The 13257-nt window shown below is 27.8% G+C and overlaps 1 protein-coding gene across 1 annotated transcript in view; it reads left to right on the forward strand.

Annotated features, from left to right (window-relative positions):
* Nucleotides 1–13257, forward strand: part of LOC135956807 (neuronal acetylcholine receptor subunit alpha-7-like) — a 311397-nt gene that overhangs the window by 197962 nt on the left and 100178 nt on the right. Inside the window, exon 2 of the mRNA XM_065507394.1 lies at nt 9564–9703. Within this exon, the coding sequence (XP_065363466.1) occupies nt 9564–9703 (140 nt within the window). The remainder of the gene's footprint in view (nt 1–9563; nt 9704–13257) is intronic.

Here is a 13257-nt window from a genome sequence, read left to right on the forward strand (position 1 = left end):
ATGCTTGGCCAACTTTTTGTAAGACCAAGTTGGGTTTTGTTGAAAATATTTAATAATTTCAGTACGCACTTTTTTCTGGTCACTCATTTTAATCAGATTAACAAAAAAATTAATATAATTGACATTACACATAATAACTGACATGTTTTTCAAAGGTAACTTGATCAAAAAAAAATTCAAATAATACTTGGGTTAAAAAATGTAATGAAAAACGTGTGTTAAGAATTTTTCGATCTCACTCCTTAGTACTAGGAATTCTCCAGAGTCATATTGTATGGTTTGATCAAATTTATTTTATAACTGTTTACAACACTTACACTCAGAAACAACCACAAACACAAAAACACACTCTCCCTTAAACGCCATTGAAATTAAATATTTTAAATGTGTTGCATATGTGTGTGCGTTTTTTATCTTTCTAAATAAATTTTCTAAATATATAAATGAAAAAGTGTAAATAGTACATACTTGTTTGTGTGTTAAGCATCAACATCTTAAAGCAATAAAGTTATGGTCTCTTTGGTGGTTTACCGTTGGCTGAGCTACAGAATTTACCAAACAATGAATGGCTTTGCTTATTTTAAGGTTTTCAACATTGTTGCTTTGATGATGATGGTGAATAGGTGTGTGGGTGGTTGGTTGGTTTGTGATGGTGATTTAATCTTTAGCGGAAATTACTTACACAAACCGAAAGGAAAAAGTCAAAAACCAAATAGAAAGACTGTTAGAGAGACAGAAAGCCAACCAGCCAACCGCAACACTATAGAGAGGAACATGTAATTTCTTAGATTGTAATAAGATGTCAGGCAACAGCTACAAGATTTTATGTTTCACGATAAACAATTTACAATCCAATTTATTCAATTCGGTTTTATTTTTTTTAATACAATTTTCCAACCAAATAATCTTAAATCTTAAGGAGTCCTGAAAAGCAATAAGGCCATTAGAAACAGGAAAACAAATGTAATGTCTTAGTACTGGTAAAACGAATGTTGGGAACCCTACATTAAAAAAGATTCAAAGGTTTTATAAAATAAACAACAAAGATTTGTATATGCATTAGAGCGGCTGTATTTGATTGGACCCAAAAAATCAGCTTTTTAGAAAAAAAATTATTGAGGGCACATTTCGAAATGAACTCAATTTTTTTGAAGAACACTAGGAAGAGGTTTAAAACTTGAATATTTTCCATACAAATTTATTTAAACGCTTGTCATTGAGGCCATAAAGTTCAGAAATGTCACGCAGTCTTATGTATGTTGCTATAACCTCATGAATTGTAACTAAACAATCATTTCTGATCATTTTCCCTATGGGTATAATTCAATTACTTTTATTACTACTTACATATACTTCAAATAATGTTGGAAATTGTAGTAGAAGACATTTAAGAATTTCGTTTTTGAGATTAAAATTAATATTGAATCAATTACAATAAAGAAATTATTAGAAACCAGTTTAAATTTTCAGTAAATTGTTTACTTGGTCAACAAACTGTAGAACCAAATTTAACTACACCTCATTTTTCTCGTAGGGAAGTTAGAGAAGGATATAAAAACTAATGTATACTTTTAGGCTTATAATAATTTTAAACTAAGACGTGTGTAATTTGAAGATAATTCTTTGTTTTAAGATTGAATCACATACAATTTAATTTATTTTCATTTTGTATTAGTGGCGTAACACATGGGAAAGTTTCTTAATATGTGAGATACAATAATCTAAATAAATTGGTACAATTGTAATAATAACACTCTGCTACAAAATGACACCATTTGTCAGAACTTGAAAAGCGACCTAATGGGGGTTGTAGGCCTAGGTGAGGACATACTAAAACCGTTTTCAAAGATTTTGAAACACCCTCAAAATTTGGAGATATTTTACCTCTAACTCACAAATGTACCTCTAACTCACAAATGGACTTGACAAAAAATTAAGCTTTCATAAACTGTATGCATCAAATGTATATCGAAAAAATTGCGTAAGTTTTTATAAAAAGTTTCGCTTTATTTTTTATTTTTTTCATAATTTTTCATATTCAACAATAGTTAATTTAATTTTTTTCTATATAAAATCGGTTTATATTTGCAAAAGTTATTAAACTTTTTTGAAAAAAGTTCGAAAAAATTTACCTTGTAAATTCAAAATTTTACAAATATTTTTTTTTCTACAGTTTTTTGTTTTTTTTATTCATATGCGCTGGCTGAGAAAATACTAAAAATGGTGTTAATTAAAAGTTGAAAAACTTTTACAATTTTAATCCGACTTGAATAATTAAAACCATGTTTTATTAAGAACTAAATTTCCTATATATGTTGGTATAAAGTTTTATAAACTTTCATATCAAAATAAGCAAAGAAAAGCGACTAAAATCAAAAAAGTTGATAAATTTTGTTTTTCTTTTAGATATTCTTAAGAAAAACAATACTTATAACTTACAAATGTATCAAAAAATTCACGTCATTTTAAAGCGTAATCAGTTTTCTTTCCAAACCCGTTAAAAAATTTAAAGTCGGATAAAAACTGACTAAGCTACAGGTCAATAAGTTGACGAACATCACTGAAAACGGTTTTTTTAGAATAACTTCTGTAACACCGTGTAATCAAAACAGAGTCTTGAAGAATAAACTTTGATACAAAATTCAGTTTATGATATTCAATATCTTTCAATTCAACCATATGTAAGCAACAACTTTATGCGACGATGAAATGAAATACTATTCGAATTTAGTGTCGGTTGATGATTGATTAAGGAATAAATTCGTAAAGTGTGGAAATTCAAAAGAAATGCTGATATTGAGTTAATGTTATAAATAGATAAATACGTTGATGTCCCTTGGTAGAGGATCGCGGAAATTTAGCAGAAAAAGTTTTACAAATACTAAACATAAAAATACAGCAACTTTTTAACGGATAATTTTGTGACTTAAACTAGCTTTCCACAGGAAATTGTACTTGGATCACATTACATTGGCAATCAAGAGGAGCCATCTGTCTTACTGAATGCTATAAACATTCCAAAAGCTGCTACTGTTACCTACTTGATATTCCTTTAGACATAGAAGCTAATCGAATTCACACGAAGATTAAATAATTTAGTTTGCAGTGGCTAATCAATGGGCATTCGAATGGTGAATGTGTTCCGGTTTCAACGTTTCAACGAATCGACACCTAAGCCAAATATCCATGATACTAAGGTTATTCTCTAATTGGTAATTGGTGGAAGCAAAAGGGTCTATTAGGAGCTGCCTGAAATCTGACCAGACCATCACAGGGAAACTGTACTGAACGCAACTGATTCGTCTGAAACGAGCATTGGCCGAAAACGCCCAGAATATGCGACCAGTCATGAAAAACTGTATAAAAGTATTTACAATTAAGTGGTTGGGAAGTTTTGCAAAACCACTATCGGTATCTCGGCAACAGAAATTGTTGTTTTCTTTGTTGACCGCCGTAATATAAATCTTAGTGTTACTTTTGTTAAACTATTTATGCCAAAACAACACCTGTCATTGGGAATCTTTACTATTTTTCGTATTTTGTTTTTTTTTTTGAGCGTTTGACGTGATGACATCTTTCAACCTTATAATCCTTAATTCATTGTTTAGACAAAGTGTCTAAACAGCACAGTATTCTAAACAAAATAACCTTTTATTTATAGTTACATTTAAACTTAAACATTTAAAACAAACATTTTAGCTTATACCTCATACATATTTAGCTTGTAAAACAAAAATCGTTTCTTTACAGAAAGATTTAATGATAAGAGCATTGTTTGTCAAGAAATGTAATTTTCTGTTGACAAAACCACAGGACATTTAGGCATATATGTGAGATATCGAGCCCTTAGCTGAAAATTGTCGTAAGCGACAAAACACAAATTTTACAGGAGAAGGTTTTTTCGATTATTTTGAAATTTATACATAGAATTAAAAATTTTATGATGCGATATATTATAATTTCGTTCAAGCTATTTGTCTATTTTTCAAAAATATTTATAACTTTTCACAATTAAAAATTCATGGAATACTTTATTGAAAAATATGACAAAAAATATTTTTTATTGAAATAAAATATTTATTTATGGATAGTTTTTAATAAAATTGCATAGTTATGTAAAATTTTCTATTTAAAATGGAAAAATAAAAACGAATTTTGAAATTTATTATCCGCAATCCCGCAATTCCCAAAAAAGTGTTGAAAAATACCAAAAATGGAAATTTTTAGTTTTTTGGCTATAATATCCATACCAGGGTCGGAGTTATCGGAATTCTTTACAAAATAATTAAAAGCATATTGGGCCATCTAAAATCGGTTATTATATTTTAAAAACGTTTAATTTTACATAAAAAAATAGGTGGTTTTTGAATGGAACTGGTCCCCTCGGTTAAAAAAATTTTTAATTTTTTTTTCATTCAAAATATTTCATTAAAAGCTAAGCTTTCAGAAAGTATAAATTCCTTATACATCCTCTTAGAAATTTTTTGCGATAACTTAAAAAGAAAAAAAGTTATTTTTTCCCAAAAAATTAGCATTTAACTTTGGACTTAGTCGCTATTTTTAAACAGTTCTTTTCTTATTTGACACATACGTATGTTGCTAGTCCAATGAAGGAAAACTGGAGAAAATCGGAAAATATTTGGATACGCTGTTATCAGAAAACTGAAGTAGGTTCGTTAAAAATTTTGAAAATTTAATGTTCGAATGCGAATATCTCCTAAGCTATAAGAGCCAATTGATAGCTACGACTAGGTTTTTTGTAGCACTCGATGAAAAAATGTTATGTGTGTAATTTTTTTGAAATCGGAACACAAACGAAGAAATAGGATAATTTTAAAAATGTAATATACCCGAGGTGTCCTACTTTTTTTCTATCCCACTGTGTGTCGCTTACGATAAATTTCGTTTACTGTAAAATGTATACATTGACTTACGATAAAATCTTGCCCCCTATAATTTTGAAGTTATTAACAACTTTGATATTCTGAGAACGCTAAAACATCAGTCGGTCCATAAAATTTTAATTTTTGCTATAAAAAAAATTTTTAAAATGTCGCTTACGATAATTTGGCGCAAGGGCTCGATATGTTTGTTGGTTTTAATGTTTTTGTATTTCCAACTAATTTTTTTTTAATTCAATATTTCAAAACTATTACAGGCTTCTAATGAAGTAAATAGTAAAAGAAAGATTATTTTATCATGGTATTTGCTTTTCAATTGCTGTTAAAGCTTAGAAATTAAACGACATATAATTCAGAGTAATATGGTGTAAATGATCAGGTTTTGATTTCAAGTTACAACTGTTTAATATTTATCTAAGGTTCCACAAAGTATAAATGTATGTATACCAACTCTAAATGATCTTAGCTATTTTCACCTGTTCATACTGATAGAACGTGTGTGTAAAACACTTTAACTTTCAAAATAAAAAAACAAAAGAAATGAGATTTACATAGTGTATTAATCATTAACTTAACTAGCTCGGTATTGAAAATCAACAAGATTGCTGTAGTATAAAAATAGTTATGTATGAAACAAAACATAAATTCAATATTTTCTGAAATTAGTTGAAACTCAAGGAAATATTTATCAATATATATTTAAAGACACTGACTCATTATTTAAACTACTTAATTTAATTTATTTTTACTTTAAATATGAATTCCAAAGCATTCTTAAGTAGTCTGTTGAGATAATTACATCAACAAAGTTTTCAATTTACAAAAAATAATATTTATATTTTATGTTCTAGAAAATAGAAAATAGAACTGAAAACAAATGCAAAACCACTTATCTTAAGCATCTCAGCAGCCACAAATGGCAAAAATTATTATTTATGCATTTAAGCTTATGTATTTATGGAAATTTTCTGCAACTGCCAGACTGCATTATCAAACATCCCTTTAAGAGACCTAATCAACATTGACATTTAAAAAACAATTAAGGGAAATACAATCGGTGGTGGCGAACTTTTAGATACCCTTTATTCTCGATATTCTTTTTAAATATAGACAAATGTGGATAAAAAAAAATATTTCTGTGAGAGACCGGTTAATTTGATGAAAAATATACCATTTCAAAATTTATAAAAGTTTTTTAACAATATTATGGTCAGTGTAATTATGTATATGATTGCGGTAATCATAATATGTTTGAGTTACCATTCACATCATTGTAGAAATCAAATATATGGTTGTAGTAATTATGTACATGTTTGTGGCAATGGTGTTGGACTAGGATTATGGTTAACATATCCTGAGAACAACATATTATGATTAATCATTCATCATGAACACGATTGCCATAAATATATATTTATAGTTACCGTAATCATATACATAATTACAGTGACAATAATATTGTAAACATGTCCAACTATATTTTTTCTCTGGGTGTAGACATTGAAAAGTAAAAATATCTACTTAAACAATTAACAAAAACCTTCGCCACAGATCAAAGTCATATAATTTCTTAAAGTATCTCTGTTGTATATAAAATAAGAAATAAAATTGCCTGCTAAAGTACATAAAATGAAAGACATTTAACTGGAATGCTCTTAATTACAAGGCATTTGATGAAAAACTATAAGAAGAAGCTGTAGCAACAGAAACGAAATGATTATAGACAGTAAAAGAAATTAATCTCGCTACGGAAGATATAACAGGACCGGTAAAACATTTTACTTCTTTACAAGTAGTCGTTGTAAATGAATTTAAATTATTTAAATATAGCAATTTATTCCAATAGTGAATAGAATGGCTAGCAATGGCTGGGAGTTTGCAGAACAAAGTGCTTTCTTCCTTTAGAATGGCTCATTATAAATTTAAGTGTTCTGTTTTAATTACGGCCAATTATCAGCATCTATGACTGATGATGAGGTGCTGCTTTAAAGCGATTAGTTGGAACAGCAATAGTTAGAAAGCAGACATAAATTAAGAAAAAATGTAGAATAAAACAGGTCAACAGCAAAAAAAGGCTGCAATGACCACTATATGGCTACCTAAGTACAAATCTGTGGTCGTTTGGAAAAACTACCACTTTTTGCGAAAATTAAGATAACACCAAAAATAGAAAGTACGTTTCATTTACTATCACTCTGTCAGATCGAAATTTTGATATAGTTTCTCATTTAAAAGTATTTTTTTTCCATTTAAAAATTTGATAACTCCATGCATTTTTTGAAAAATCAAGGTAACTCCATATTTTCTTAAAAAACTGAAAAATTTTAAGTTTAAAATGACGTCGTTTCGAAAACTAAGAGAGAAAGAGCGAAATAGAACAAATTCTGGTTGTTGGGTTCAAATTTTGAACCTAAAACAAGAAAAGCATCGAAGAATAAAAGGAAAAATTATTTTTTTTGAAAAAACTGAGTAACTCCATTATGTCGTAAAAAAAACGGATAAATTAACGTATTGAGTCAAATAGTCAATGATTTACCACAAATGATTACTAAAGTTGTCTTAATTCCGTAAAATATAAAAATAAATAAAAAAAATTTTTTTTACAATTATTTTCGATTTTCGGTTCTAATGTCCAAAGATGAGCTCAATTGAACCAGAAATCTTCAACATTATTTAAAATTATGTTTTGTTTAATGCGCATGCGTAATAAAATAAATTCATATTAAATAAGTAGTGAAATATGTCTAAAACTTTAAATGTATTTTTCTCATGTTTTAAAAAAATTTAGTTTTTCCAAACCACCACAGAAATATGGTCCAAATTTGAAATTCTATCGAGAGAATTTTTTAAAAAAATGTTTAAGTAAAATTAGGAATTCTTTAAAGGTTTAACCAGTGATAACTCAAAAACGATATTATTAAAATAAATTTAGAAAATTTTAAATTTACATTTGTAAGTATGAGCGAATTCACTTAATTGGGAATAAATTCGAAAATAATCTACAGATTTTAATGATCGATATCTCATATTGTTACTATTACATGTGGCTTTGCGATAAAATAATAAATCTGAACAATTTCTGCCGCTTTCGATTTTTCATGATTTTTTTAAAACAAAAAAAAATGCTGTTTTCACGTAAAAAATATATTTTTTGCTCAAATTCGTTATAATAACTCTGAAACTACTAATCCGATTTAAACGCAATATAGACGTGAAAATTTGTAAATAGCATAGAGAAAATGTTTTCAAAATTCAAACAGTCGAAAGAAGAACATTAACTACTCAATTTTATGTATATCAAACAAAAAACTAAAATTTTGTGAAAATGAGCGAATTCACTTAATTGCAATTAAATTCCAAAATAATCAATCGATTTTTATGATCCATATCCATATCAATTTGTTTCTATTACATGTGGCTTTGCGGTAAAGGAATGAACCTGAACAATTTCAGTCGCTTTCGATTTTTCATGATTTTTTTAAAACAAAAAAATTAGCTATTTTCACGTAAAAAATATATTTTTTGCTTTAATTTATTATTATAGATCTAAAACTACTGAGCCGATTGAAATGCAATATATGCATGAAAATTTGTACATAGCATGGGAAAAACGTTTTCAAAATTCAATCAATCTAAAGAAGAACATAACTAATCAATTTTATGTATATTTAATAAAAAACAAAAATTTAAATGTGAAAATGAGCGAATGAGCGAATTCACTTAATTGTGAATAAATTCGAAAAGAATTAATCGATTTATATCATTGATATCTCATTTTGTTGCCATTATATGTGGCTTTGCGACAGAGAAATAAAGCTGAACAATTTCTAATGTTTTCGATTTTTCATGATTTTTTAAAACAAAAAAAATTTCTATTTTCATGTAAAAAAAATATTTTTTTGCTTCAATTTGTTATGCAAAAAAATATTTTTTTTACATGAAAATAGAAATTTTTTTTGTTTTAAAAAATCATGAAAAATCGAAAACGGCACAAATAGTTCAAATTTATGGCTTCATCGCAAAGCCACATATAATGGCAACAAAATGAAATATCAGTCATAAAAATAGGTTAATTCTTTTCGAATTTATTCACAATTAAGTGAATTCGCTTATTTTAACAAAATTTTAGTTTTTTGTTTGATATACATATAATTAAGTAGTTAGTGTTCTGCTTTCGATTGATTGAATTTTGAAAACGTTTTTCCCATGCTATGTACAAATTTTCATGCATATATTGCGTTTCGAAAGAACTGAGCCAATTAAAACGCAATATATAAATGGATTAAAGGTTATGTAAATCTCCATTTTTCTAAGTATATTTTAATAATATCAGACTTAAGTTATCATTAATTATATGGAGAATCGTCTAAAAAAATTCACAATTTTACTTAAAAATTTTTAAAAAAAAAAACCTCTCCATTGAATTTAAACTACTGCAACCACAATACATCAAAATTGTGTAGTGGTTTAAAAAGCCTCTAAAATTTTTTCAATTTGGTTGCCCTGTGTAATCGATTAAATATAAATACCTGTCATAAACCATTCGTTGCAATTGAATAATTGAAATGTTATTTTAATTAATTTTAAAATTTATCTTTTACTTGTTACACATTCAAATTTAGATACAAAACTAACACTTAAACATTTCTTTTGTAATTACAGTTTCAACAGCAGGACCTCATGAAAAACGTTTACTACATGCTCTTTTAGATAATTACAACAGTTTAGAGCGACCCGTTGTTAATGAATCCGATCCACTACAATTAAGTTTCGGTCTAACTTTAATGCAGATAATTGATGTGGTAAGTTGTTTTAACATTTTCCCTTTATCCAAACAAATTAATTCTTTGTTTTTCTATTATTGTTTTTATTTCTATTTTTTTCAACAATTTGTTGCAACAATTATCTCTTTTGCATTTAATTCATTGAGGTGGTTTTTTTCTCATTATGATCTTGTATTACACTTTCCTTTTGTCGTCTGTTTGTATAAACAATTTGCCACACATGTTAAAAAGGACATAATGACATGTTTGTTATATGGTTTTTTTTCTCATTTTCTTGTCTTTGAAAAAAGTAGAAGATGAGGAGCAGGAGAATGAGGATGGGGAAGGTTTAAAATTGCCGTCAAATAGAAATGTACTTGTAGTTGTAGTTTTTTTTTTAACCAGCATTTTACACTTAGTTGCTGCCACTCACTCACTCTTTTGTGTCTCTAGTCATTTCTTTTCTGATTAAAAAGTGTTGTATGAGTGGGAGTGTGTGTGTGTTACAATATAATGAAGAAAATTGCACATGAAGTAATTAACTAATTGTCAATTTGAAACACTTACACTCACACACATATCTTTGCACAGATACATTTTTAAAGAGGCCTACTCAAACATGTGTACAAATACTAAAGCAGAAAGTTTTAGTGTTTAGATATGCATGAGTATAAATATGTGTGTTTATGGTGTCTCAAAGCCTAAAATAATGAAAGAAAAATTAAAAAAAAAAATAATATCAAAATCCTTTGTAAACATTAAACTAAAAGGCACATATAAGTGTTGTTGTTGTTTTTAAGAACTAATTTAGATCTTTTAAAAGCTTCAAGGACATTCATATAACAAACGAATTTCAGAAAGTGACAATTTTGCTACAAGTGCTAACATAACTGGCTTATTAGATGCAAAATTAATAATAAATAATTACAAAGACAAAAAGAATATTTGAAACCTGCAGAACAGTGTTTGCAGAAGGCACAATTAAATTACACTGTGCCACAATTTAATAGGTTTAGTAAGAATTTATCACATTTATCACAAATAAAAACATCGTGCGGTGCCCCAATTTACAAAAATTCAATCGTTTCAACAAGGATGGCCATTTGCATACACAAGCATGACCAAATTTCTGGTATTTTATTGTTGTGTTCAACTTAAAAAAAAAATAAAAATACAAAAATCAATAACTTTTATTGTACTGAACTTGCTGAGGGCAGCTTTAGATTATGACTCATATTCTAGGCGAATCCTATTAATTTCGATTTTGTATTTCAGAAGTAGGAATGATTTACACAAACATACAAATGGACGGACATAATTAAGTCATCTAAGAATTTCACCAGAAACAACAATAATTCATAGGTCGCCCATTAATAGCTTAACTGGCGGATGACCAATGAATTCAATGTTTTGAATGTTAAAAAGTTAATTGTTTGAATAAGCCTGTGTAATATAGCTGTCATTTTATTTTTTCTTCTAATGACAATAGTAAGCAAATGTTTTGTTTCTACTAAAAAAGCGTCCTAATTGAGGAAAAATTCACTATCCAAAACAGCCTAACTAATGAATTTAAAATGAACAAAGACTAAAGTCTCGATTAATAACCTTGATTACGGTACCTTTTAAGATTTAAAAAGAACCATAATTAAAGTCTCGATTAAGGTACCTTTTAAGTTTTAAAAAGAGCCACATTTAAAGTTTAGAGTAAGGTCCTTTTAAGCTTTAAAAATAACCTTGATTAAGATACCTTTTAAGCTTTAAAAAGAAACTCGATTAAGGTACCTTTTAAGCTTTAAAAAGAGACCCGATTAAGGTACCTTTTATGCTTTAAAAATAACCTCGATTAAGGTACCATCTAAGCTTTAAAAAGAGCCACGATTAAAGTTTCGATTTAGGTACCTTTTAAGCTTTAAAAAGAACCTTGATTAAGGTACCTTCTAAACTCGATTAAGGTACCTTTTAAGCTTTAACAAGAAACTGGATTAAAGTCTCGATTATGGTACCGTTTAATCATTAAAAAGAACCACGACTAAAGTCTCGATTAAGGTACTTTTTAAGCTTTACAAAGAACCACAATTAAAGTCTCGATTAAGGTGCTTTTGAAGCTTTAAAAAGAACCAGGATTAGACCATTTAAACTTTACAAAGAACCACGATTAAGGTACCTTTTAAGCTTTGAAAAGAACCACAATTAAAGTCTCGATTAAGGTATCTTTTAAGCTTTAAAAATGTACTTTTTAAGCTTTAAAAATAACCAGGATTAAAATCTCGATTATGGTACCGTATAATCTTTAAAAAGAACCACGACTAAAGTCTCGATTAATGTACGTTTTAAGCTTCACAAAGAACCTCGATTAAAGTATCTTTTAAGCATTTAGAAGAACCACGATTAAAGTAAATTTTATAAATTAAATTTACATTTACTATAATGAAAAGAGCCACGATCAAGGAACATTTTTTCACTATAAAGAGATAAATTGCAATTAAATACGTTTTTATACACTTCACCTTCGTGAGAAAGGTATATATAAGTTTGTCATTTCGTTTGTAATTTCCACAATATAATTTTCCGACTCTATAAAGTATATATATTGTGAATTCTTATAGATAGCGGAGTCGATTAAGCCATGTCAATGTCAGAATCTTCAATAATTCTGTCAGACATGCTTTCGAGAAATTTCCTCTTTAAAATCAGCAAAATCGGTCCACAAATGGCTGAGATATGAGGAAAAAACCAGGACAACCTCGATTTTTGACCTATATCTGGATTACTAAGACATTAATATAGACCAGGGAAGCGCAAAAAGAGAAATTGTAGTTTGTGTGCATGTATAGATTAAAAATAAAAAATCCGCAACAACATCAAGCAACAGAATGAAATATTTGTATTTTTACGCTCTATTGTTTGCAACTAAATGAGTTATTTGCATTTTTTACGCTCTTGATGTGTGTTTTGTTTACTTTCGGGTTGTGTACGTGTAAATTCACGAAAATGTTCGTAATCTCAATAATATGAACGCCTACCAATTATATAGACAATATGGATATCTAATGATAGATATTTCAAAGACCTTTGCAACGACGTATATAAGACCATAGTAAGTTGTACCTACCATGAATAAAAATCGGAAAAAATATTTTTTACCCAGAATTTTTTTTCTCCAAAAAAAAATTTAAAAAACAAAAATTTTTTTTTTCAAATTTAAAAAAATTTAAATTAAAAAAATTTAAAATAACAAGTGGAAAAAATTTTTGTTAAAAAAAATAAAAACAAAAACTTTGGAAAAAATATAAATTTTGTTTACCTAAAAATATTTGAAATTTTTATTTTGAAGTATAATTTGGTGAAGGGTATAAGATTCGGCGCGAACATAAACATAAAAAAGCCGTGATTGAAATATTTTCTATGCTTATTAAATAGATTCATTATTTAAAAGAACCAATATTGAGAATCCATTAAATCACATGAATAGATTTCTGACTGAAAACTAACCATAATTATGGTATATTTTCTGCTTAATACGGAGCCATGGTTAAGGTACTTTTTCCGTTTTGATTAAGCAACATTCTCAGACTCGATTGAGGCTCATTTTG

This window comes from Calliphora vicina, chromosome 4, assembly GCF_958450345.1.
Source record: "Calliphora vicina chromosome 4, idCalVici1.1, whole genome shotgun sequence".
Lineage (NCBI taxonomy): Eukaryota > Metazoa > Arthropoda > Insecta > Diptera > Calliphoridae > Calliphora > Calliphora vicina.